Source organism: Anguilla rostrata, chromosome 15 (assembly GCF_018555375.3).
Source record: "Anguilla rostrata isolate EN2019 chromosome 15, ASM1855537v3, whole genome shotgun sequence".
Taxonomy (NCBI): domain Eukaryota; kingdom Metazoa; phylum Chordata; class Actinopteri; order Anguilliformes; family Anguillidae; genus Anguilla; species Anguilla rostrata.
In genome coordinates this window covers 28,999,259-29,027,015 of record NC_057947.1, presented here as the reverse complement: position 1 = coordinate 29,027,015, position 27,757 = coordinate 28,999,259, and the positions used below count along the sequence as shown (strand labels likewise).

The 27,757-nt window shown below is 42.6% G+C and overlaps 2 protein-coding genes across 5 annotated transcripts in view; one reads left to right on the top strand and one right to left on the bottom strand.

Moving 5' to 3' along the window:
* LOC135240631 (DDB1- and CUL4-associated factor 6-like) overlaps positions 1–12,259 on the bottom strand; it is a 35,170-nt gene extending 22,911 nt beyond the window's left edge. For 3 of the 4 annotated variants that reach the window (XM_064310361.1, XM_064310360.1, XM_064310362.1), the window contains exons 1-2: positions 11,797–12,256; positions 2,303–2,364 (exon numbers count right to left, since the gene is read on the bottom strand). In XM_064310361.1, the coding sequence (XP_064166431.1) occupies positions 2,303–2,364; positions 11,797–11,884 (150 nt within the window). In that variant the 5' untranslated portion in view covers positions 11,885–12,256. Of the gene's footprint in view, positions 1–2,302; positions 2,365–11,796 lie in introns of all 4 variants that reach the window. The other variant, XM_064310358.1, reaches the window with a different exon arrangement.
* A 2,434-nt stretch (positions 12,260–14,693) lies between these two features.
* On the top strand, positions 14,694–27,534 carry mpc2b (mitochondrial pyruvate carrier 2b). The gene is made up of 5 exons (XM_064310207.1): positions 14,694–15,098; positions 19,983–20,023; positions 20,216–20,300; positions 22,798–22,909; positions 26,924–27,534. Exons 1-5 carry the CDS (start codon positions 14,999–15,001, stop codon positions 26,967–26,969), a joined length of 384 nt encoding a protein of 127 aa, XP_064166277.1. The 5' UTR covers positions 14,694–14,998; the 3' UTR covers positions 26,970–27,534.
* Positions 27,535–27,757: the final 223 nt, after the last annotated feature.

Genomic DNA, 27,757 nt, shown 5'->3' with positions numbered 1-27,757 from the left:
TTAAGAAGAACTGATCGCTCTCAGTACACAAGTCTGAGCTGTTGAACAGAAACGGAGCAAAAGCCGCAGAAGGACTGAAACACGACCTTTGCAAAAATTTCACCGCTTTGTGTTGTGAATAGGGCAAGTCAATTTGAACATTAAACGATGTTGTTTATCGGGAGCACCGGGCCGTCCGTTCACAGATCTTCCCCCGTTCCGGATGGCACGCTAGACAGAAAGACACACTGCGTGCCAGCGGGAATCCGCGCGGAGCGCGACTTTGGCGAAGGACGCCTCGGTCTCCCCGATCAATATTTCATTACCTCAGCCCGCAGAGGCTGATAGTGGCCCTTATTTTTCCCCTTTTTGGGCCTTGGCGGTCGGCATTACTGTGCTGAGAAGGTTTATCGTGCAACCCCACTCCATTATACGGGGGCTGTTCTCAAATGTCACTCAAAAAGGGGCTTAAATATAATTCTGCAACCCCTCTTCCGTTGTGCTAATGAATGTAAAATGCAATTAAAAAATGATTTCCCCACCACCGGCAGGCGTACAAAACTTGACACATTAAAACGGTATGAGAAGAAACAAAATGGAGGGATGGGCTGAATGTATGGGCTGGGGGGCTTCTCCTCACGCTCACACAGAAGCAGCTCTAAATGTGGGCCCTGCTCAGACCGCCAGGCCAGCGTCTTTCTGACTGACTGTGATGAGGACCAGAAGGGCCCCTCTGTCGGAGACAGTGCCCTGGATCACAGGGAGGACTCTGGGGATGGAGAGCACTGTGTCCCCCCCCCCCCGAATACACCCTCATTTCCCACTGTGTAGCTGGGTCCAGTGGAGTGTAATGGTTAGGGAACTGGGCTGGTAACCAGCAGGTAGGTTGCAAGTTTTATTCCCAGGTAGGACACCGCTGTGGTACCCTTGAACACGGTGCTTAACCTGAACTTCTTCAGTACATATCCAGCTGTATAAACGGGTTTACTGTATAAACGAGTTTACTAAAACTGAGAAAGTTGTGCGTCTCTGGTAGTGTCCCCTGGATAATCCGCTGACTGGAAACAGGCGGGATCAAGCCATGGCTACAGCGCGAGGTGGCTATGAGTGTGACTACGCAGCTGCAGGACACAACTGTCCTTTTCCTGCCGGGGGTGGGGGGGTGGGGGGGTATGGTAGGTTTATGTCAGCCAGGGTTCCTATGGTTACCGCAAAGTTCTAAAGTGGTAGCCACAGGAGCCCTGGCAACACACTGGGACCTGCAAGCTGCCAGCCACCTGCAGAGAGAAATATTCTATAGCTACATGTCTATTCTTCAGCATTCTATAACTACATATCTATTCTTCTGTATTATATAACTACATCTCTATTATTCTGAATTCTATAACTACATATCTATTCTTCTGTATTCTATAACTACATATCTATTCTTCTGTAGTGTACACCAAAGCAGCAGTGCCCTTCGCATGCGTGTGGGTAACACACTGGTGACTCAAGCGGCACAACTGGTAATCCCAAATGGATAAATTATTCAAAAACTGCTCTTTCTGACTGAAGCAATGTGGGAATGCACTCTTCCAACTCTGCCCACAGCTTGCTACTAATCAGCAGTATGAGTAACAACAGAGAGGCGTGAATTAGCCAGTGTAATTACAGACACTTGGGATTCTTCTCTACAATGACAATATTGATCTGTATACACTATGCTGTTGTCAGACCTGGGTGAAATACGTATTTGTTTTGGATTCAAATACTTTTCAACGCTTTACTGATCTTGTCTGGTGCAAACCCCACCTTCTGGTCATATTGGCAGGCTCAATTACACCAGGCAAGATCAACAGAGCACAGAAAAGTATTTGAATCCAAAACAAATACGTATTTTACCCAGGTCTGACTGTTGTTATACCCATACTCACTTCACCAGTCTTATTCCATTTTATTTCTTTGGGCTGACCACTCATGCCACGTACGCCGTTGCTTTAAATATGAGTCAGCAGAGTGGGCTTGATGACTGACATGGCCTCTTCCACTCTACGGATTGGTACAGTCCTCAAAATGGCGGTGTTTCAGACTTTCAGACTCCCCGAATGAGAAAAAGCCGGGTGAGGCAAGCAATCAATAAACAATGGAATGTGATGAAGCCCTTCAGCACACTGTTACTAGAGAAAGCAAGAGAAGCACTGATTGGATTTTCCGACTTTGCCATCCCTGCGATGTACTGAGAACCTGGGAAGGCTCTCCCTGCGGACGGTTGTGTTACAGATGGTGCTTTGTTGGATTAGTATTGATTAGATTCGCGTGCACTTATTGCCTTGATACTCACACAGCCATCGTGTACGTTGAGTGTAGCTTCAAGTTTGAGTCTTTGGACAAATTCTCTTCTTCCTGGATGAAAAGGGAAAAACAGTTTAAACAAAAATAAAATCTACAAAAAGAAACATATTAGAATTAGAGTTCATCCCAAGAGCTGAAAATGGCTGGTTTGTCTAAACATTTTATTTTCCGCCTTTATCCCAATTATTTTTGTCCAAAAACGGGAAGTAGATTGCAAGTGTAGGTGTGTCTCATCACTGAAACATCTTCCATCAGTTTGGATGCATGCAGGTTAACACGTGCATCTTCCAAGGCATGACCAGCCAGCCACCAGCTACTCTTCCCAGCAGCTGAGCGACACTGCCATTGGGTTGGAGCATTGTGCACACAGCACACAGATCCTTTGGATTCTTCAGACTGAGGAGACCCCGTTGCCCAACACACACTGAATCTGAAATCAGGATGCACAGAAGGAGGCTTTGCTCCTCTAATGTGGACAGAGCAACGGGAGACAGCAGCATGAGACAGGAACGGCTTCAGTGAGAGAGGACAGCTTATGAGAAGCACAAGGCAGGAGATAAATTTGGCTCTTCCGTTCCGTAAGAATAGTGTGTGCTTTCTGACGTGCTGTGTTCAGGGCATAGCAACAACCTTTGCCCAACTTAGCAGTGCCAATCAAACATGAGCTGGAATTTTTTTTTTAAACTTCAAATTGTCCCTGCCCCCCCTAACTGCCTTTTCGATTATTTATTTATTTTTTTTTACTGATGCTGAATCTTCTGTATGGTTTCACTTCCTGGGCCATCCTGCTTGTCTTTGCCCATTCTATTATGCATTTACTGTTCTTTTGCCATTTAGCAGATGCTCTCATACACAGATTTCTATTACTGCATACAGTTCATTTATACCACTGGATACTTACTGAAGTAATTCAGGTTTAAGTAGTTTGTAAGGCACTATAATGGCAGTTTGGGAATCAGACCTACAACACTGGAGTTGCAAGCCCAGTCACCCAACTTTTATATAAATACCGCCAACCGTACGAGAACGGGATGCCACTGCAAACATAAACAGAACACTGCTGCGCTAGCATTGTGTGAGAGTGACTTCTCCATGTGTTGTCATCACTGAGAAGGGGAAAGAAAGAGTGGAGCGCGTAGAACATGGAAGTCTGTAATAACACAGTGGAACCTGGCTGTGTGCCTACACTCCTCTTGCATCTTATGGATGTAATTAATCACAATTTTTCAGAAACTAAAAGCCTTTTGCTTGCTTTTCAAACGCTCATAACTTTTTAAAAGGAAACAATAAACGTCCTAACCTGTCCTCGTGAGCACCTGGAAGAAATGACATCATGCTCTAGAATATGGTAGCAACTTTATTATGATGAAAAACCTGTCGTGGCTTGTCTTGATTTGAAGTGAGACAGAATATGTGCAAACATGTGTAAAATAAAACGCAAGAAAGGAACATTACTGGAGACAACCGTTCAAACTGTGGTTGCCCCGGGGCACAAAATATCACCATATAAACCGAGAAGAAGAACCTTGGAAGAACCTTTCCAATAAAAACACTGGCAGAGTGTGCAGGGTCATAGACTCAACAGAAACTGGGGCTGACCCTTTCAGGAAGCGTACCCCAGGATTAGATATGTTCTCTGCGCTGAAGATGAATTACTTAATAGCTCATTCAACGCAAGCTTCCGAGTGCTGCAGTATGTTGCCCTCCTTTTTTCACCCCAACTGCCGGAACTTAACAGGGATCCCATGGAGGGTCAAGCAATTTCTCGCTGTTTCATGTTATCTGCTTAAATATGAAACCTCGCTTATACTGCACTTCCACTCTACACACACACACACATTCCATAGCCCGTGGGGGCCTGTTTCAGAATCCTATAATGAGGCCCTCTCCTCTCCTTTAACTGCTGACTCACCGGCCTCTACAGCCTGTACTGCGTGTTGGCTCGGCGTTTCCATAGTTTTTGGGGAAGGCAAAGGCGTGACACTCGCTTTGAGGAACATGTAAAAGCAAAGTTTCTGGAGGCCTGTCTGTCAGTGCTATTCTTGTATCAGACTAGCCTAAAAATGGAGTGCCTCCCTATAGTAGTACATCAGAATATTGCTATATTTATTTATTTATTTATTTTATTTACTTTCTGGGAGCCACGTAGGCTAGCTAGCTACTACAGCTGGACGTGAACGGAAGTTTGAAACCGGGATCTACGGTTGTCAAGGGCATTGTTATGGAAAAGTCAGAGTTCAGGAATAGTACCTGGATGTGCCACTGTGTCGCTGCAAATGGCTAATGCAAGGCTGTTTTTAGGGCAACCTTAAATTTCAATCTTTCCATAAACATTTTTCAAAAATTCTCGTGGGCGTTTGGGGCTCCACTACTCGTTGGGGCCCAACCGTTTAAACTGCCACGGCACGCCTCTGACTCTACATGAAGTTTTCATCTTGTGGGCCTGTTTACAAATCCCACCAAAATGAAAAAAAAATGGAGAACGTTTCATGGAAATGAAATCAAATATTTCCTGTTCTGTTGTTGGTTTCATGGCACATGTTTGGATGAATCAGCTTCCTATTGAATTTAACCATTGTGCACAATATTAGTCTACAATGTGAAGATCAGACTAGCAGACAATCATGCAATCATCCATTTTTCACCCAGAGATTACCAGAATATGAACTTCATGCAAATTAAGTTTTAATTGATCTTTTGTGACTATATTCGCTCCTCTACAATTTAATTCGTCTGCAGTTGCAGGATGCACACTGTTGACCAAATAGCCTACTTAAATAACATGAATGAATGTACATAAATTACACGAAAACAGGATTGAGGAAAAGACTAAGGACGTCCACAGCTTTCACACAGCAGACAAATGGAAAACGGTTAAGATGCCACAGTAAGCCAGTAACGATCTTATAAACTTATCGTGGGGAAAGCATCCTCAGATCTTCTGTTGGCCAAGGCTTTTGTTTTACCCTCCAGTGGGGTTAGCGAATGACAAATGCACAGGGTCTGTTCTATATTTAGATTCCCCTACAGCTGAGTTCCCTAGTCTGCTTACAAACACTTCAGCGTGTATTCTTTGCCTGTTAACAATGACGGATCTAAAAAAGAAGCCAAGTCAAACACAACTCCTGCCAGGTCTAGGAGGCTGAACAGACCACTAACCCGGCTCTACAGGCATTCTAACCTGAGCCACCCAAGAAAAGTTCAAAATCTTAGCGACAGGAAGTCACAAAAAAAGCCACAATTCATACATGGTCTTTCATGGAAGGTACAAGCAGTTACTGTACTGCCTGTGAACCACTGAGGCGGTCGGGGCTGACTGACAGCATTCTTGGGCCTGAAATAGAACAGAACACGGTAACTTGGTGAGGCAGCATGTTCGCGAGTCCCGCTCTGTGCCAGACTACAAAACTGACACTCGGAAAACGAAACCCTGGGACCACTCTGCCACCGGCAGCGGCAGCAATTAATTCAGCAACAACAACATCGACAGCGCGCACACCTGCAGTCAGATTCAGCGCTCTGGCCCGTGTGAAGGAAACGCGGTCTCTGTGGACCCTGGGGGTTAGGAAACTGGAATCTGTCGTTCAGACACTGTTGGTTCAATTCCCAGGCGGGGCATTTCTGTCGTACCCTAGAGCAAAAGGTACACAACCCGAATTTCTGAACCGGCCAATCTGTGTGAGTTCCTCTGGATAATGGTGTCTGCAGAATGCCAAAACATAAAAAGTAAATGTCATTGACTGCAAGCCCTCATGCGCTGGAGCCACTGTTGGGGTGGATAGGAGCAGGTCACATTCTCATATGAGAGGACTTGTAAAAATAGATCGGGTTTGGATGCATAACAGACTGGCTTCCATGTGACTCAGCGCCTGTCACTTGGACTGTGGCCCCTGAACAGGCTCGTAGGCAGCGCGATCTGGTAACGCACCCCGTGCACCACACTCGCCCACACTGCTGCAGTCAGCCTATGGTACACTCTCCACACTTCAGCTGCGCCATTTGTGAAAAGCTAGAGAATAAAACACATTTAAAGCTGGCCACACGCTGGTCTAGAACTCCGGTTCATCACCACGTTTTCACCTAAGTCTAATGACACATAAATTAAACACACAAGTTAAAACACTTTTTTTTTTAATCATACAAAAAAAGCAATTCAGAAAGTGCAGGAAAAAATAATGCGTGGTCTGTCCAGATAGGGTTTATATACCCTACTCTGATCTCAGAACTGAAGGATGTCCCCATTTCTCCTGCAGCCTCTCTCTCTCACAGTACTTTGCTGGAGAATGGCTTTACCCTGCTGTGCAGAGGCATTACCTCATCACTAGCGGACTCCCCTCCTCCTCTGCCACACACAGGGCACACTGCATTCAGCAGACTCTTTTAACCCTTTAAATGTGATTCGAATGTTCTTAACTGAACATTCTAATGGCGTTCAGTTAAGAACATTCTAATGTTCATGTAACAGTCATTACTGGTAATTGAAAGCAATGGAATTCTAGAACACTAACCATTACTATCACCTATCTCCAAAGAGTTAAAGGGGGTCTTGTAATGAGTGACAGCCAAAGCTTTCCTGGCCTCATCACAACAGACCCAGCACCACCTGGAAAATGAACATTATGTGTTGAATTACATTTTCCTGGATCTCCATCAACAATTAAGCCCATAATTATTGCACAAAACACCATTAATAACAGCAACTCCTGTCTGCTACAGCCCTTTCTGGGAGGTAATTCGATTTTTTGCAAATGTTTTTTAGGCTTTTGTTTGTGAAGTTAAATTAACCTTATGCGCAATGCATCTGCTGCTGAATTTTTAAATTGTTTACAAAGAGGTATCAGCTTGGCAGCTTTATGCTTTATGTGAATTTCACTAGGACTACTGACAAAAGCATGTAGGCCTATAGCAAAACAGCAACCGCAAGGACCACAATGATTTCAATGGGGCACTGCATGCAGGCTATGGCTGAACCCACTCAAAGTAGATCATCAGTGCGGTCACTGGCTTGCAGGTGCTTACGACTACACATTTTACAATGGAACTACATTACCCATTGCTCCCCCCGAACTACCTCCTAATGAACCAACACGACCACCAAGATCACGCTGGAGAGCTCTAAATGAAGCAAAGACCAATTTATTTCTGAATGTACTGTATGGTGACAGACTAACTAATGGATGAGAGACAGTGATATTAACATATATACACTAAATGAATAAATGAATAAATAAATAAATGAAACAATTATGGCGTGCAGCCGTAAGCATATGTGTGGAGTAGGTGTACAAGCCTGCGGCCCACGTGTGCAATCTGGAGGCAATGCTGAGCTGCTCTGCCTCTGCCAGAGGAGCAGCAGGCCCAGGGCTGACTCTGCTCGAAGCTGGAGGGCTGCGCTACGTTACTGCAAAATACCCACCACTCTCGCAGGACATTATTTTTTCATTGGGAGAAACGATGAAGGGGTGGGGGGGGGGCACGGTGGGGGGGGGGGGGGGGGCGCTTATCTTTCCACCGCAGCGCTGTCCTGGCAGGGCGCTGACATTTAAGGTTGAGAATGGAAGACCACTCGCTGCCCTATCATGAATTTCAAATCGCTCGCTCCCAAGAAGTCCCGCCTGTATAATACGGTGGCATTATGACTCGAGCGTACGGGCAAACAAAGGCCTTTTTTTTCGTGTGCAATCTGTTGGTATTTTGTCACGGGCCGGTACTCTGATGTTCACCAGGGAGCCTGAACTGCAGACACATACTGAACGTGCCAAAAGAGCTAGGAGCAGAAGAGGCAGTGGAGGAGAAAACGAAGCTGTGGATGACTTCCACGACAAGTCACCTGAAAACGCATCACTTGGTAACATAGCGTAGCTGCTAGCTGATGCATTTTTAAAAACCAGATGGAAAAAGTGAAAATTTTGCTCTAAAATTAGACAGAGCTGAATGCCATCTATTGCTGGGATTAACTCACTTTTCATTCCCGGTGGACGGTCAGCGGTGTAAATGCACTACCTCAGCCCTCAGCTACAAAATGTGGAAAACACACATGATCTTTGGCACTATTTTTAATTTGTTACATTTTATTTGTCACAGTGCATTCTCCTCTGAAATTTTCAATGCTCATATAATTTATCCTACAAAATAATATACCTCAGAATTTCTTTTAAAAATATATTTATATATTTTCACACTCCTTAAAATTAGTGCATACAGGTCATTACCAGATCTCAAGCCCAACTTACATTTTATTACACACTACGGGCCTGATTTACAAGGACATTTAGCACGTGTAAAACTTTTTAGCACATGCAAAACCAATAACATTGGTCATGGCATTTGGTTGGTTGTGTTAGTAACTTTGCGAAAGGTCTTAGGAAATCCCTATGAGTATATATAGGCCTATTAATATAATTGAATGTTTAGCATGCATGGATGCAACTTACGTCTCTTGGCAAGCCAAAAAAAAATAATTTGCTTTAAGCAGGAAATTTATTTCAGTGATCATTTTCAGCAAAAAGATCTCAATTGATCTCAGCAACTATTGTAGACGCAAATCTGAAATGCTATCGAACGTCCTTCCTCTATAGCATGTAAATTTCGAAGGGTCGTGAATATTTCAAGCTGATTTCACATTTATTTGCAATTACTAGAGGACACGAGATTCCTCAGGACAACCTCACCCTACACGTTATTCAATCCTGCTCGTTCGGATTGCTTGCAGGACATAAAAAATTCCGTTCTTCCGTTTCTTGCTACTGTTCTCTTACTGGCTTCGTCCACTCAGCTCAACAGAGCCACAGGGGGCCCATAAATAGATACTGATAGGGTGATAGAGAAGGCCGTTGATGGGCATGTAGTCTTAATCCTGTACAGGGGGCTGTCCAGCAGGGCATCACAGATTAGGATCAATTATTCACCTGGTAGAGCACCACACACCCAATCGGCTCCACACGCGCAAAGTTGGTCGTGTAAGAAATAATTAGGCTACTTTTCATCGTTTTTCAAAGGTTTCCTCACAATTTGTATACTAATGATGACACCACAGATGGTCTAAGTTGTGAGTAAACAAATGTTAGAAAAGTAATGTGCTGTGTTGTGATGAGAAATTATGAAAATCGCAAAATACAATTCATCAGAATAACATGTTGGTAAGCGCTTTTTCTTTAATGAGTGTGATATTTACCTGTTTTTGCTTTGTTATTGCAGTTTAATTGAAGTGACTGAAGCAGTTTTATGATTTAATCTAATCTTCTGAAGCAGTCAATGCACCTTTCTACACTAAACTGTATTTTCCATAGCAAAATACTGAACCAAATGTAAAATTAAAATGATTTATAATCTGCTGGTACTCAATTTTAATATAGAAATGCAGAAATTTGCTTTAGCAAGGCTACAGGTATATAGGTCTATTCCTAGAGACCTGTGGTCCAGACACCATTGTCTGCATCTCAATCACATGACAGCCATCCCAAAAAGAACCTGAAATAGGCTTCATCTAAGGGGACAACTCTGGGGATAGAAGAGTCTTATCTCTGTCCTGTCATAAATAATGACACCCATTGTCGATGCACACGGTCTACTGACCCCCATACAGTAGAGCAGGGTGCACACAACGTTGACATGAAGGATGGTTGCACAGAAACTGGATTCTGCCACGCCGACACACACAAGGGCATGCACCTGCATGCATGCAGGCACGCACACATGCTTTTACGCACACACGTTATTCTGCCACAGATAACCATTCCACTTTCCACCCCACCCATAACCCCAGTGATGGCATCCTTCACTTCACTTCCTCTCATCCAGTCTGCTGCAGCAATAGCACAGCTTGTGCCAGTACACAGCACAGATATTACTTTCAATTAATCTTGATTAACCCTTTGCAGAGTAGCTTTCTTTCTTTCAAATTTCTAAGTCAGTGTTCCAGAACTTCACTTCTTTCAATTAGCCCATCAGTAGTGATTGCTACACCATTATTAGAATGTTCAGTTGAGACCATTCTAATATCCTACTTGTTAATTAATTGCAGCCATGCCCTCACAGACAAGTGCATACTGGGGAAATTGAGCAAATGTTCACACCAAGATATAAATGGGTGTTTATAAATAAACAACTGCAGAATCTGACATTATCAACAGTGCTGAAACACATGCACACTTAAATGCATGATCCCCAATGTGGACTCATGTAGCCTTTAGTCTAGTCTTCTTTAAAATTAAGAAATTATGCTGGCCCCCCAATTTTGGTACTTTTTTAAATAATTCAGACAAAACAATGCCTTGTCCAGGTCCACTTACGTCTTATGACTGCAAATGGGCTCTACTTAGTTAAGGTAGCCACACCGAAATAAAACCCATAAAAATCTAAACAATTAAAAATCGTATCCTGTATTAAACGGGTTATATTCACATGAAGCGTTGGGAACAAAGTTATATTATATTTTATACCCAGGAATTAGGCTATATTACATACCCAGGACCCGAAACGTGTGCAACGTGTTTCCTGGCCCTAAACCATTTTGAACAACTGTCACTTGAGGAAATTTCACCACAAAGTTGGATACTGTGTACAGTAGCTAGCAACAGCGTCTGAGGAAATGCAATGTGAATGTGAATCTAATCGCTGCCAGGAGAAAAAATAGTCTACACGCGTTAGTCAAGTGGGTATCATCAACAGTTACTGAGCTAATGTTAGGCAGCTAGGATAGCTAACTAAATGCGCGTGAATAGAACAGGAGCTAATATTAGCTGGCTTGTTTTCCCTTTAGCGCGAACAGCTCTTTATCGTAGAAAGATGTTTCAAGCAATGATGTGGTCTTAAAACAGATGGAACACAAGATACGTCATTGTGAAACAAGTGGCTTCCCTTTTCAAACAGCTGATAGGACTCATTTGGCAACAATATCGGTTACTTAACAAACTAGTCCGTTTATTATTGTAAGCTAGAACTGAAGAGCAATCGTAGCGCAGCAAGGATCGGGAACGTTCAAGTTAGTTCGAAAGACAGAAAGAACAGAGTTAGCTAAATAATATTAGCTGTACAAGTACTCGAATGTATACTTACTACATACAGTACTACATCAAGCTACTTAACGGCAACACGAAATCATTAACATTGCAATTGGCTTCCTTTCCCCTATAATAATAAGCCACAGCTCGCCAGCGCACAAGAGACTTTTTTCACACTTTTAACTTCATATAACGGTAGCGCTGTCAGTTTCGTGGCGATAATTCAGTCGATGTCCGATATAACGTTACACAGATCCAGCTAGGTTGCGAAAGGTCGAGTGACGCTGCATTGGCTAGCTAGCTGGTAACCATTCTAGCATAGCTACTTATAAAAACACAAACAGAAATGAATCCTGTTTTTTTTGACAGATGGCTTGCTACTAAGTCCGTGTATTTCTACCCATTCGTGCACGACCCAGTACCATCAATCATTTTTAACCATCAACAATCTGAATGTTGAGTATTGTTTTCATATTCTTACCTAGGTAGTTAATCCTGACAGCATTTGGTTCGTTAAACCCAATGGAGCGCTTCCTTACATCCCAAATCAGGTTACCGGAGCAGGACATGGTGCTCAACCCCTCGTCCTATTAAAAATAACATTGAAGGAACTTTGCATCCAATCTCAATGGTTTTGCTGTCCTTACGGTCACTGTCTCTGTCCCTCTAGATTTTCTACGTCGCGGTGTGAGTTAAATATCCCCGTATCTACGCCTGCTTACTACCTGCAGGTCGGACTCAACGCTGCCCTGTTATTTACTTCTCTCCTCTCCTCTCCTGCCAAACCTACAAAGCCAATGAATTACAAGCTCTAAACACCGCGATAACGAGAAAGATTTTAATATTGCTGTGTGAGATTCGACGGGACCAACACTGCGTTGCGCCTCGCAGCGTCAGTCCAGAACGTTGTGATTTAAGCTCCATAAATTGCGAGAACGACATATCTTGTTTGTTCCGTATTTGCATCAAATAAGCGTTTGTGCAGCTTTTGTTTGTAATTTGGTTGATTTGTCCTCGGGATGCGACGTCATGCTGGACCCTGCAATGTGAAGTACAAAGTGTACTACACCTTTGTGCAACGTGTGGTCGTTTTCGCTGTTAAAATATGCTCAAACGTTATTGTGTTTGTTTTAGTTGTCGTCTGTTACTGAAAGAAGTTATTAAGTCCCCAATCACCAGTCCAGCAAACCCGAGAAAGTATTGCGTTTGCTTTTTTAAGTAATACTAAAGACATTCGTGAACTTCTGGTGGTAATCAAATGGAAATAAAACAAATAATCTACAGATCTGCTTAAAATTGTGTTGAAGCAGTCAAAATGCCAACAAAAAAAAAAAAATACCAGCGACCCATAAAATGGGTAATACATGCTGGGCATTTTCTAGCTCAAGTCAGCATAGAAAGAAGTGGCAGTATCTTCAAACTGTGATTGAGTGAATCACGAGGGCATTTGTTTAGATATGACTCCACACTTGAGTCATCTTCTTTTCATTTAGTTGGTTTTCATTATTTTGTGTTCAAAGACTGAATTTCACAAACAAAACATTTTCCTTTTATATCTCAGGGTAATGTCTATTGATTTCCATGTGATTATACTTATTTATTCTGTGAAGTACTTGATAAATAAGGATGACTGTCCTATTCTGAACCTTCAGTTTACAATGGGCTACAGTGCGGGATATAATAATGGCATATGTTATATCTCAGTTTTCTCAGTTTGCTGTCAGGTACATGTGACTCTAACACAAAAAATGTTATGCTGTTCATTCAGTGGACAGATTCAGAGGTTAGCTTGTAAATTAAGAGAATTGGGGATCCATCCATCCATACATACGTTGTCTAAATCGATTACTGCCGTTCAGGGTAGCAGAGGAGCTGGAGCCTATCCCAGTACACATAGGAAATACAGGAACACACCCTTGACAGCTCACCAGTCCATCGCAGGGCCCACACAACATTCACACATTCTAACCCCAAGGGTTTAGAATTTAGAATACTCCAGTAACACTAACCTGCATGTCTTTAAATTGTGGGAGGAAACCAGAGTGCCAGAGTGCCCGCTGAACTCCCCAACCAGGATTCAAACTCAGTACTGTCTTGCTGTAAAGGTGATAGTGGTACTCACTGCGCCACTGTGCCACCCTTGGTAGTTGTGACCTCCAGAATCTTCTGCCTGAAGTGTCAGATAATTCAGAGTGAATCTGGCTTCACACAGCTTTCTGATCAACATAATAACATGCTATGGGATGATCACAGTATTTGCACCACTCTGTGCATGATGTGCAGGAGAAACAGTCATGGATCACACACAATTTTAATAAATTGTTCAATTCGTTGGTATCTGGCCCTCTAAATTGAGTTGAACAGTTACTGTGCTATTCTGTTCAAATTTGATTATTCTGCTTACCTTTAAAATATGAAATTACCGGTCTTCTTTTGCATTGTATACATTATGTCAATGATTTTCATGTGCCCTTGCATTTTTATGGCACCATATGTCTTGTTCTCCTACATACGTGCCTATACAACACTGCTTTCTAGGGTGTGTTTGCTGTAGTATTGTAAATAGGCTCTGAAACTAATAGCTCCCAGAATAGCAAGACATTGTAGGTTGCTGTCTCTCTTTATTCCAATCACAGTTTCTATTTACTTTACAGTTACCATACATGATTTAGTACTCTAAATTACTTTATTATTTAGACTTTTTAATGTTTGTTATAAATAAATATGGATTATAGAATTGTGCCATCTGGGATTAGTAATTAAGGCAAATTGTCATTTGGATGGCAGGAGCCAGGTTGTAAAACAAGAATTGTCAGTGCAATTTATTGCTAGATACAACCATCGTCAAGTAGTACCTCGAAATTTCATTTAATAACTCAATCACTGGTTAAACGTATTCATTACTTGTGTGGGATAGCGCCCTGTAACCATCTAAATAGTGAACTACTGGTGTCTACTGTGCTAAAGTGTGAACAAGAAGTGAGAATATATGATGTACATAAACAGTTACCTACCAGGAACGTTTGATACACTGTATTTGTAGCTATGGGAAATCTTGGTAGTTACACATTGCATGGGCGCCTATCTAATGACGTAAAACTACGTAATTGGACTAGTTTGTTCACGGGCATCAGTGTAGCGTTTGTGCTGCGCAGACCCACTACATACTTTATTGAGGATCATCGTATTACATGCGCGGATCATTGTGTCAATTAATCCACGTAATATAAAGATTCGAGGAGTATGTGCTGCATAATTTCATGGCTGCGGAAGTAGGCAGTATTTAGGCTAAACAGTCAATTGCTGCAACCAATTGTGCAGAGGGGGATCGGCCAAATTTAGCCAATCAGAGGGTAGGATTTGAAGGTTGGTTGCGCCGTACCTAGAGCAACCTTGCTTTGCGTAAACTTGCTAGATTTGTGAGAACATTTTTCTTGTGTATGGGGAAAGTGGGGGGCGGTAGATTTACGAAGGTCGCTGAATAATAGGACTGCACCGGGCAAAGCCGTTATAAGGAAGACCTTTTTTGTTTTCCGCGCAAGGGCATACCTTGCATCGAGGTTATCTCGACTCAACGGTGCTGGCTAAACAGCTTAGCTAACTGGTGCACTTGTCAAATCATCGACCTTCAGCGTTCCGGCTAACGTATTCTCTACTAATTCAGTATCATACAGCCAGCAGACATGGCTTCGGTCGGATTGAGAGCCTCTTACCACAGGATCCTGGATAAGGTCGAGCTTATGCTGCCGCCCAAATTCAGACCCATTTATAACCATCCAGCAGGTAATAAAAATTTGACACTGATTGCTTCGAGCAGTTAGGTACCACTGCAGTTTTGAATCAGCATTTTTATGCTAAAGCGCGGTCAAAATTGCTGTTTGCTATGTGGATAAGGACGTGGACATATAACGTTAACTTGTAGCTAGTTAGCCATCATTATGGGTTCGTTTTACATTTATCTCGCCGTCGACATATCAATCAAACTCTTTGACAGAAGAAATGGCTAATGAAAAGTACCATTAGCTTTGTAAGTAGGCAGCTAATGTAACGTCTATTGAAAGTAAAATGGTATGAGGAACCGCACAGACACCAAAGGTAACTTTTGAAGGCTAGATTGCTAGCTATGCTAGCCGGTTTTCTGTCATTTATGCTGTTTTTTGTGCTTTCCAGATACATTTGTGGAATATCTTGCTGTGGTTTAGATGTTGCTTTTAGTTATTTTATTCACGAATTAACTTATTTTAGTATGATTAAGTCATTTAAGAAAAGGGAGGAGAGATGTCACTGTTGTCACTGTTGAAACTGCTAAAGTAAAACAGAAGAGAGCAATGGTCTATAAAACAGAAGAAACAAGACTCATTACTCTTCTACAGGTTGTCAGTGTGCTGACTACAGTGTATGGCCACATTCCTTTACATTAGTTTAATTGAACATCACTTGCTTATCGATAGTCTAATCCCAATTGGATAAGGACAATCATTGATACGTTGGAATTTGTTAATTAATATGTTATAGTCAGAATAGCAAAGGTAAGAAAAGCAATGAAATTCGTAAAAATCGGTATAGTGCTCCTTGCGAAGAAACGGTCCATATAGGCTACATTGTATAGAAGTTTGCATCGTGTAATATGTTCGGAAGTTTTTGTTTTTGTTTGTTTTTTTTTTTAACAATGGCATTCCAGAAGCGAGTGAACAGGTTTTACGAAGGATGCATCAGCCAATGACAGAATGGTTCATTGCCCACACCTGTTTAGTAGAGTGGAAATTAATGCTCGGAAGTTCATTAAATTTACTGTAACCCGTAGTGCAATAATTGTTAGTGGAGGGGCTGTTACGAAAGGAAATGCTTTAAGAAGCATTTAGAAAAATGCTCTTTTTGAGCGATGTTAATATATTTGTGGACAATTGGGGTGAATGAGGGCAAACTCGTCATCATGTGACCGAATGGCCAGACCCAGGCCGACTCCCCACATTCTGATTGGCCGAAGGCTCAATGGTGCTTACTGGATCCCGGCTGCAGAGGGCAAGACCTCTTCCTTGAGAGGAGCTACAGTCAGCAATCAGTCCACCTGAGCCTGCTCATACAGCTGTTATTACAATTCCATAGAATAATGTGCAACATTGAAACCGGCAAATTCAGAACATGAGTTTGCATGAATGTGGCTGTATAAATATTTAACTGCTGACACCCTACTTTTTATAATCTCATTGCAATTTAAAAGATCATTCCATCGAAGATGGTCTGAATTGTAGCATAGGTATGATGGGTCAATGGCCATTTTAAAAGCCCAATGAGACGTTATTAATGCCAGTACAATGGTAGATCATAGTAAATAGCTGCAAATAGATATGTGAATATTTTAATTCCATTTTCATTTAATGCCATTGCAAAAAAAAAAAAAAAAAAACTACCTGGGGTTAGAACAAGCTTACTGTAATAGTTAAAACATACAGAGAAACCATCACACTTTCAGATTTTGAATGGGTTGTGAAATCCAAAAATAAATAAATAAATAAATAAATAGAGCCTACCCAGAATGTTGAAATGCATTGTAATTATGGTTCATTTTCACAAAATGCATCCTAACTGTGGCTCATTTTCTTTCTTGGCTGCACACACAGCTGTGTTTCAGCACCACAGCTGTCCTCTGTCCTCCGCACTGCCATAGTGCCGAACTATGTTCATGTTTTTCGCCTCTGTCGGCAGTAAACGTCCTTCTGCTGTGATGTTTAGCCCCCATTTCAGCAAACTGTGCCGGACACGTGTTTATTTTGTATAAAGCTTCATTTCATTGCATAAAACGAATGTGAATGGACTTAATATTTGGCAGGAAGTCAAGAGCACAGCGCGGTCTATTTTGTTCGGAGGCCTCTAAGATGCATCCATCGCAGCTAATTAAACGTAGCATTATCAAACGGCCTGTAGTCTTGGCGAGATGCATTGGATTAGCTGCCAGAGCTCAGCTCCAAGTGCCAATGCGCTGGTCCGCGAGTTCTGGACACGGGAACAACCACCCACTTCCAGGAAATAGAATTGCAGGTGTAATCCATTGCTGAGCTTCAGGAATAGGACATTTGAACCTGACACCAGTGGCTTTCTCTGTACAGTCCACTTTAGACCTGACCTGGAATTAACTTCTCAATCTCCCTGCATTACGCAAACCCTCATTTGCTCTCGGGTTCTCTCTGTGGGATTGTTGAGTGAACAGATAGTGGGAGGTGGCGTTTTCATCACGATCGTGCTGAAGGCCGCGCTGTCTTCGTAGCTGCGGTAGACGCGGGTTCCTACCGTAACCGTGGAACATAATATTCCCAAGGTGTGTGGTGCGTCCCCTGACCATTGTTTGTTTCTAACGCAAATGCTTGAGTGAACATCGCAAGGGCACCTTGGATCGAATGAGCAGCGGTGGCTACGGGACACGGTGGCCCTGGAATCTCATAGGGATGTTTCGCAGGATCCCTTCTGTTGGGATAGGATTTATTCAAAGAAAAAGTTCCGGAAAGTTCCTTGGTAGATTGTCAGGTCCAGCTTAGTTTTGGTGTAGAATCAGTTGGCATGTCGATTTTATATGTAGAAAAGGTTGATTAAGCTAGGTTGTAGGTGTGATTCTTATTAGCTATCTAATGTTAAAACTCAACCCTTTGACTATAACATTTCCATCTAGTTAGCTAATTTAAGATAATTGATAGAATACAACATACAACCTGCAGAATATCAAGATTACTTGACAGGCAATACATTCCTGTGAAAATCAAGTAAACAGGAAAAAAAGAAAAGCACACCATGGCAGTAATATTTCTGATTCTGTCATCAGTTAAATTATGTCACTTGTGTATACTGTGATTGAAGACTGCTTGGTGTAAACACAGGGTCTCAATGCTAAGACATGTGCATTTAAAGCAGTGCCCCTCTCCCTTGCTTTGCCTGGTCACATGCATTTCACACTTCATAAATATTTGTGTGTGACTTCTCTGCGCAGAAATCAGGTTGGAGCAGTTGGTTTGCTGTAGTAATGGAAATTTCAACTTTGTGCATGCATTCCATGGCCAGGGATGTTAAAGTTCACTTTCTGGGTTATTAAAAAATGATTTAAGTTTTAGCCCCTTGCCTTTACAATGGCAGGTCTAGGGCATTCTGGGATTTGTGGTCTAAAGAAAGAAAATATGCTTCAGGTAGGCTAACTCCAGAGCAGCTTATACAGGAATATTGATTGTAACTGCTGAAGTATACACTGCTACCAGTGACATAAAAAACACACAGCATTCATTATAAATTGATATGGAGAGGGATGCTTTTTCAGTAACCAAGATTCCCATGGGTTCTTGTAGGGTGCAAACCCTGTATTACAAAAAGTGCGTGTTTGCCCATAGTGCTTGATGGTGTGTGATATTCAGCTGGTTTATACATTTCCCCAATCTTTCCTGCACCCCCTGCTATACATGTCCCATACAATGAAAATCCACACTCTGTTAATAAATGTGTAATTACATAATGCATTCAAAGACTTGAGAGTTGTTTTCAGAAACATGTAATCCTCAGTAATAAACTGGTTCATTACAGTGTAAGGGTCGATGTTTCAGTCAAAGAAATGTATTGTTTTACTGAAGTCTTTTTGAGGTTATTCATTGACAGTAGTAAGTAATAAAACTTTGAAAACTTTCTGCTTGATGACCCTTGAAAAGTGTCAGAAGTTTGCATTTGATGTGATGTACGAACAATCCTGAGAGTCATAACAGGTAGTTATACTTAGTGACCATTTTTTAGGTTCACCTATCTAGTAGCAACCCCTGATTCAACAAGGTTCTAGAAACCTTCCTTAGGGATTTTGGTCTGTGCTGATTTGATAGCATTACACAGTTCCTGCATGCTTTTCTGCCACACATTCATGCTGCGTTCCTCCCATTCCACCTCATCCCAAAGGTGATCTATTGGGTTGAGATCTGGGGACTGTGCAGGCCATTGGAGTAAACTGAATTTACTCTCATTTGTGGAGTACATACACATTTAAAAAGTCAGACTTATTGAGGTCTATTAAATAAATATTGTACCCAATAATGTACTGTATGCTTGTACACACCGGGCCAAGTTACTTGAAACAATTTAGGAAACATTGGGTAGCATTGCTTTGGAATAGAGCTCGTTTAATTTGTGTGAGCTAAGATAACCAATACTGGTTCATGCAACTTGGTGCAATTTTGATATCAATACTTTTAATGGCAGGCCTAGGTTTGAATGAATGACTTATAGACAGTGCTTTGTATGTGTGAGTAACTTGGCATTTTTTTACGTTGAAAATGTGCTTTTCATCAGATTTATATATTCACTATAGTTAGACTGCTTTTGGGACAGTCAGTGACCAGAAAAATACTTCTGTTTCTTTTGGTTTTCATTGACCATACAGTATATGCGGGAATACAGCTCAAAATAAAGCTCATACGTCTGAGCCAGTTAGGCTTTCTCAGTGTGAACACCAAGGGAAGTGTTGGTCATTCACTGGCCCTTACAAACGCTGATTGGTAAATACCTACTATTGTACGTTCAGCTGTGCCTTTTCTTTGTTTCTTACAGCTAGCACTATTACTTCACAGCCACCTGTAGACCTTTGTGCGATGGCAAGTTTATTCCAGTGTATTTCTTTTAATGTTGTATTTCTTGCTTTCTCTGCAGGTCCAAAGACGGTATTCTTCTGGGCTCCAGTGTTTAAATGGGTAAGGATGGCCACTGTGTACTCTAGTTTACTGTGTGACGTGAGGTGCCTAGCAGTTGCGTTTTGCGGCGATGGCCTCAGCTGAGATGCTTTCTAGTCCATCACCCCCTGACTGAAGCCTGTAACGGTATTCTGTGTCTGAAGACTCCACCTGTCTCTCTCACTCATTGGCTCTTGCTGTCCTCCTCCACAGGGCCTGGTTCTGGCTGGGCTGGCTGACTTGGCTCGGCCTGCAGAGAAGTTGAGCACTTCCCAGTCCGCAGTACTTACTGCCACAGGTGGGGCACTGGGCACTGGGGAATGGGACGGGACGGGCATGTTGATGGGTCTCGGTCCTGTGTCTATATATATGTAGTTTCTCAGCTGTTCATCTGTATAATTACCTTAGCTGATGTGTGGTGAGCTTTCTGGCGCACAATGGGTGCCGTGCATCACCCAGGCGGGTGCTACACATTGGTGGTGGGGGACGTGAGTTCCCCATCATCACTGTAAAGTTCTATATGAAATGCAGTGATTCAAGGAATCGGAACAGCAGGGCACTGTTCAGTTCCGGAAGACCCACAGGAGCTGTGTGGAGAATTCCGCTGGAGGTTCTGGACACTGAGGCCTGCATACCTTTCACTCGTTCTCTTTGGCCTCGTGTTTAATCTCTACTGTTTGGTTTCCTTGTGTTAGTTTGATACTGTTGTCTCTACGTCAAGAGTCACAGCTCTCCAAGGGTTTGTTTTATCTGGTGACATTGCAGAAGGATTTATCCTTAATGACCTTTTGAATGAGTTTAACTGATATCCTTAATAGTTCTTGTTCATATTTGTTCTTAAAAACGCAAATTTGGGCACCATTCTAAATTCTGAGTGGTTGTGGTTTAAGGTCGCATTCGATAACCACAGGAGAAACTGTTGGTGGTAGACAGCATATCTGACTTAGGCTTGTAATGGCCAGCTGAATAGTGTGTGCAATGTGTGTTAAACTCACACTCTCTGGAGTTTGATCTAATAGTCTAGGGAGCTGTTGGAAACAATCTCTAGCTCCTACCGATACATAAAATGTAAATTATATATTTAACAGGGGAAATAATTTAGAGACATTCCGGTGTTTGCACTTTAAAGAGAGTAGAACATTCGGCTGTGGCCCTCATGGACCAGTCCTGGGCATCAGGGTCAGATCAGGACTGGCATGGCTTATGATGATGGGATGATGTTGAAGTCACACCTAATAACACCGCTGTCCTATCAACAGATCCGGTGTTGACTCATAATCCTGCCAAGAGCAGTCATTTAGCTGCAAACGTCCTTGTTTGTACTCTTAGTGAAAGGAGCCAGCATTGGCATTGGCTCTTTGGTCCAGAAGACGATTTGCTTTGGTTTTTTCTGCCACTTCCCCACTTTACATTTGCCCCTCTTGGTAATCTAGCATTTCTCAACCTTTTTCCTTCCGCAGCACACTTGACAAATTTACAGAATGTCATGGCACAACACTCTCTAAAGCGAGCGACGTGCTGGCGTCGATGTTGCACGTCAATTAAGCAATGTGCATTTTAATTGCATTTTCTTTTGGCTTTTGTGAATGTGATTTGTTCATTTAAGTTTTTAAAATTCGTTTGAACATAAAAATGTTTTCAAAAGGATCTTTAGCAGGGCACACCCGACCTCGCCTGACGGCACACCAGAGTGCCGCGGTGTGGCGTTGAGGAAATTCTAGTGTGGATCAACAAGGGTACGGTCATCCTTTTGGGTTCAACAGGGTCAGACTGCTCCAGAGCCAATGCCCGTAGTGACAGACTTGAGCAGTCTGACCCTGGTGAACCCAAGGGGAAGATTTTAGCCCAGTTAATCTGGACTACTACTGGGGGAGATGTAATGGGGGAGTGTGTGTAAGATGCTATATTTGACTTAGCAGACCACTGGAGAGCAACAGTCAGCCAAACGGGTATTTCTGCAACACTCCAGCTGATTAGCCCCAGTCCAAACTCCAGCTGGGAATGGCGCTTTTTGGTACGGCGATCAGTCCACGTCACAGTGGCCAATGGGAACGTGCGCCGCAGCAGGTCACAGGAAATATTCCAGCGCGATTTGTTGCATTCGTTTTGCATTGGATGCAGAAGACTTGAGTATTAAAAACCGAGTTGCTGTAGAAATAAAAAGATTTTCTCTTTTCGACAGACCGTAAAAGGTCCCCCTGATTTGAATATCTGTGTTGTTCTTTAATTGAATACCAAATAAGCTGCCTATGTTTGCAGGCTGTCAGAGGGCAAGCGGGTGAACATATTGTCCTCTGTGTGAGGGAGCTGCCCCCAGTACAGCCCCCAGTGAAGCAAGCGCTAACCAAACTGTTCTCTTAACCTCCAGGTTAGGGCCGTGTTTGCACTAGGAAATCAGCTCAGCTGATGTTCAGGCACGGTCCTGCTCTGTCCATGGTGGGCCGTGTGACATTGTGATATCTGCCTGCATTTTGAATCTCAGTTGGGACATTGTCTCGGATTACAGTACGTATATTTTAGGGTGGCTTAGGTTTGATCCTGGATGGCCACCGTCCACTCAGTTCTCCAGCTCTTTGTTCCAAGAATCCTCAGCTGCAGAGCTAGACTGGTTCTGCAACCCTTGGGGGCGATGATTAAGTGTTTCTCTTCACTGTTGTTTCCTGAGGGGGGGGGTTGGGGGAGGGCATGTGTTTAAGGAACATAAGAACTAGACTGTCCCGTTTGACAGACTTTGGGCTGTAAGGAAATGCATTCATTTTGATCTTTTGGCTTTTCTTCTCGGTGTGGCCAAACAGGGCTGATTTGGTCCCGGTACTCCCTGGTGATCATTCCAAAGAACTGGAACCTCTTCGCCGTCAACTTCTTCGTCGGTGCTGCTGGCAGTTCCCAGCTCTTCAGAATCTGGAGGTATGTGAGTGCCACCTGTGGTCAGATACATTAATGGCCACCTGTTGAAAGTCCCCCCCCCCCCCCACCCACCCACCCACGTGGCAGTGTGTAATGTTCTGGACACTGGGCTATGGGACTGGTATTCACTTATGTTGTGATGTATGTTACCTAATCATCAACCTCATTATAAAAGTGTTGGAGATTGAACTGGCACCCATAATGCATCACAGTTTGAGTCATTCCAGGTCTGAGGAAGCAGGTGAGTGTACTGGGTGGAAACTTCCGGAAAGGTGGCTTAAAATCACTGCACTCACCTTAGTAACACATGGAATATCATAACCTGGAATGGCCTGGAAGTGTTCATTCCTTCTCTATAGTCTGTTGGGGCATCTGTAAAGTGACAGTGCACTGTGATGCTATGTTATCTCTTCAAGAGCTGTCCACATGGCTGCAAGGCCCCTCATTCTTACAGGAGGCGAAGGGAAAGGTTTCTGTCATCTGTAAGAACTGTAGAAGCGCACAGTATTCTCTCCCGCCATTTGTATTCACCTCCGCACAAGGAGCTGGTCTCTGAAATCTCATCCATCTCGAGCTGTGTGCCAGGTCTGAAGATTAATTAAAGCAGGATTCAGTCATCCAGTACAAAGGTATTTCATTTACAGCCAACTGAGCTCTAGTGAAGCTCGAGTTAGCGAGGACGTTCTTTTCTGTGCAGAAACACAAAGAGATCTGGCAAGTGAAGTAAGTTTCCTTTGGTACTTACTGCTAGAGCTTGCAGAATTAGCTGTTTATTTTCACCACAAATTGTTATTTTCTAATTGCAGTAAATACTGTTTATTTTGGATGTCATCATGTTGGACATCTCTGTGACCATGCAGCTGATTTCTGAACGGTTGTGTATTTCTGGGCTTCAGGGAAAACATTAGCTTCTCTAGCGTGTATCTGCCTAACCGCCTTCAATTATTTTCAGTGATACTTGCAACAAAAAAAGCAAGCTCTGCTAAAAATTTACACTCAGATTCAAACAAATCCAGTTCGCTATCAAAATAGAAACAGAAAAGTAAAAAACAAAAAAAGGCATTATGATTTTTGAATGTGTAGTTTGAATTGTGGAGGTAACTAAAAATGTCCCCCTATTTTTGCACTTTCTAACTCTCAATTTACCCTTGAAACAGCACATCAATAACGATGTGATGTGAGGATGTGACTATTTCATGCAATTAAATTCCAGTTATTTTATGTAGTTTTAATCTAAGGAACACAGGAGGACGGAGTGTAGCACAGTGGGTAAGGAACTAGACTTGTAACCGAAAGGTTGCAGGTTTGATTCCCGGGTAAGGACACTGCCGTTGTACCCTTGAGCAAGGTACTTAACCTGCATTGCTTCAGCATATATCCAGCTGTATAAATGGATACAATGTAAAAATGCTTTGTAAAAGTTGTGTAAGTCGCTCTGGATAAGAGCGTCTGCTAAATGCCTATAATGTAAAATGTAATGTAATTTACCTCTTAATTACTGTGGAGGACAAAGTGCAATCTGAGATACAGCGTGCAAGACCATTGTCCTTGTGTGGAATTGAGTTATTTGTTTAGGGGGCATGTCATGTGCTCGATTATTAAATTCCCTTATTGTCTCCGCTGCAGTACTGTGATAAGCACTATGTAAGGGTTTCACCCTGGGCAATGTGCACGACTACACCGCAAACACAGCCCGTGATACTGTAACACACCGGCAGCCACTGGAGGTCCGACTGCTGTGGTCACTGTGTCGCAGATTAGCCTCCGGTCAAGCATGCCCAGGTTAACCAGTTACAGATTACCCTGCTTATTTTCTCCATTTTATTCCATGTATATTAATTATATTGTGATGGGTGTTTGTTCAGCCCACAGAAAATGGAGGGTGGTGGAGGCAGGGTCAAGTTTTACTATTGAAGTAAAGCAAACTCAAAAGTGCGATTTTTTTCATCAGATAATTTGCCAGCAGCCACTTGATTGGTAGTAGGCTGTTGTGTGTTTAGAGAGGTCCAAGCTACATACTGCCACCTGCTGTTCAAAATGAAAACTGCCAGACATTGCCATTATTATTATTTTTTTCTTAAAATTTTTCATCCACTCCATTTCATGTGATATTAGAAGCTATATCACAGGCTCTTTTTAAGCCTATTCTGGGGCCGTGTTCAGCCACAGGGCTGTAGTTTGGACACCTTGTGTTAACTGGTAGGCACTCACGCAATATATATTTTTTTTATTGCACAACAGAACACTGTCTTCTTTTAGAATGTGGACTTATGAACCTTCCAGTCACCTAATTCACTGCTCCGTTCCAGGGGTGGAGGTAACGGGGTATAGCAGGGAAAGCTTTCCCTCTGGGCACTAGCGGGTCCATGGGGCCCCTGGAGGTGTTTGTGTGTGTGTGTGTGTTTGTATGAGTGCGTGTGCATGCACAGGGGGGCCCTTTCTCATTTTTTTCCCCCCTGCACGAATAATTTCTAGATCTGGCCCTGCTTCATACAAACGTATTTGTTACCACAAGGTTAAAGGTTCTTTCGCTGACTGGGACACTGCTGTTTTCTTTGGCAAGTCCGAGCAGGCGTCAGTAGATATCTAGCTTAGAGTATATGCAACACTGTGAGCCATTTCTGTCATCATAGTCCTAGATAATGGCTTCTGTTTAGATAAGAGTAAGGAAGGTACTGGAGCAGAACAGTTTGCTGGATTTCAAACAGTCGGTCAAAATCTAAAAGTGTGATGTGGTCAGAAAGGCAGGTCCACCGAGGGAATTATGAAGAAACCACAAGCGGTAAGGGAGAGCATTACTGCTTTAATAGAAGAAAAGATCAATAAACTGATTGATGGTGGCAGAAGAAATGAGACGTATCAGGGAACTGCCGGGGAATATGCAGTAACGAGGAAGAAAGTGGGGAATTTTCTCTGAATGACACCCAAAGGTGAACTTGAAGCGCAGTTTCCCCTCTTCAGTTTTGAGCTGAGCACTGAGCGCTCAGCACTGAGCACACCCGAGAGGAACAGATGTGACAGATGCACGCCGTTTGCAGGATCGTTTATTAGAAAAATAATTTAAAAAATAAGAGAAAGGAACCTCAGCCAGTGAATTTTTTTCTTTGTGTCAGGTTTGTTCTTCAGCTGTCTTTACACATCGACGCTCGGATATAGAGAAGGAGGCAAAGAACCGTGTGAATCGAGTCGGGTAACAGAGTTGGGTTTTAGTGCCTTGCTCGTCTGAAAGCTTGCAGACACTGCAGGCCTGCAGCCCTGGACCAGAGGAAGGAGGAGCCCCCTCCTTCACATCAAACCAACAGACCCAGACTAGGAATTCTTGGAAGCTTATTACTATTTTACCTTTTTTTAACAGAAACACGGGGGCATAGTCATGCAGTGAATAGCACTGTCGCTTCATAGCAGGAAGGTACCGAGTTTGAATCCCAGCTCTGGTTTCCTCCCACAGCCCAAAGACATGCAGGTTAGGCTAACAGACACTCTAAATTACCCATAAGTATGAATGTTTGAGTAACTGGTGTGTGTGCCCTCCGATGGATGATCTGTCTCGGGTGTATTCTTGCCCAACTTAGCTATCAAAGAACGTCTCCAATTCAGTTACTAACCAAGCCCACTCCCGCTTTGCTGTGCTGGGTGGTATCCTGGAATAATAATGGAATTGTTTGCTCATTTCACATCTGCTGTGCTTAAGCCCTTAAAATGTCCATCTGTTGTTTTAGCGTAGTGCTTTGAGATTAAAAATCTCTTTTACAAGAGCGTCCTGGCCAAGACAGGCAGCGGCACAATTAACAGGGTTGCAGACATAACAACATATAACAATTTACAATAAACAAAAATTACAGAATCACAAAATACAGTATAAAAATATTTTAAAAGATTTAAAAACATTTGAAACATTACCTGCCAAAGTGCCTGCTGGAGTGGATGATCTCACCAGCGGCGATCAGAGCTTTGGCCGCATTTGGCTGGAGTGCCGGTGTTCATTGCACGCCCTGCATTCCTCCGTCCTCACAGGTACAAGCAGGAACTGAAGGCAAAGGAGAAGGAGGAGCAGTCCTGAGCCCTTCCGTCCCGCCCAGTCCCATCCTCCGGGCTGGACAGGGAGCCGTTCCCCCCCCCGGTGCCACATCCATCCCACCATCCCCACACACTTACCTTCCAGTCAAGCCGTGCCTTCCTTGTCAACAGAAAAGGAGCCAGAATTTGTAGTTTAGTTTTTATTTTATTTTTTTAGTTTTTTTTTTTTTTTTTAAATGGAGACCATGTAACTTATCAGAGTTTAAGAAACTGCAGGTGTTTCTACAAGTTTATTAGCTTCCTAAACCTACCAATGTACAATTAGAGTACAGTAAAACCCTGAATAATGATCATGTGTTTTTTTTAAAAAGCATCATTTAACATGAAATGACTAATGTCTGATTGTATATTCAAGTGCTAATTTAAGAGGTATTTAACATGTGTCATATTGTCAAGGAAAAAGGTTGCTTTTCCCAGTTTTTCCTGTAGAGAATCCACCTCATTGTAGGTTCTTTCTTTTTTTTTTTTAACAAATTAAATGCCTAGTTTTGGCTTGAATACTGTATAAGGAATGTCTCCTAATAAATTTCAGAATGGTTTTGATTTGATCTTTCTTGTTTGTCAGTTTGCTATTAATTGAAAGGTTGGGGTAGTCTGCATTCTAACTGAATTCATGAACATGAGTTCGCCATTACTTTTATTTTAAGTGGTACCAAAAATGTATAAAATAGTACATTAAAGTCTGAAATGATCTGCATAAAATATGAATCCATGAATTCTGCGATCCACTCTGTGTCAGACATTCCTTCTAAACTGCTGAAAGTACTGTAC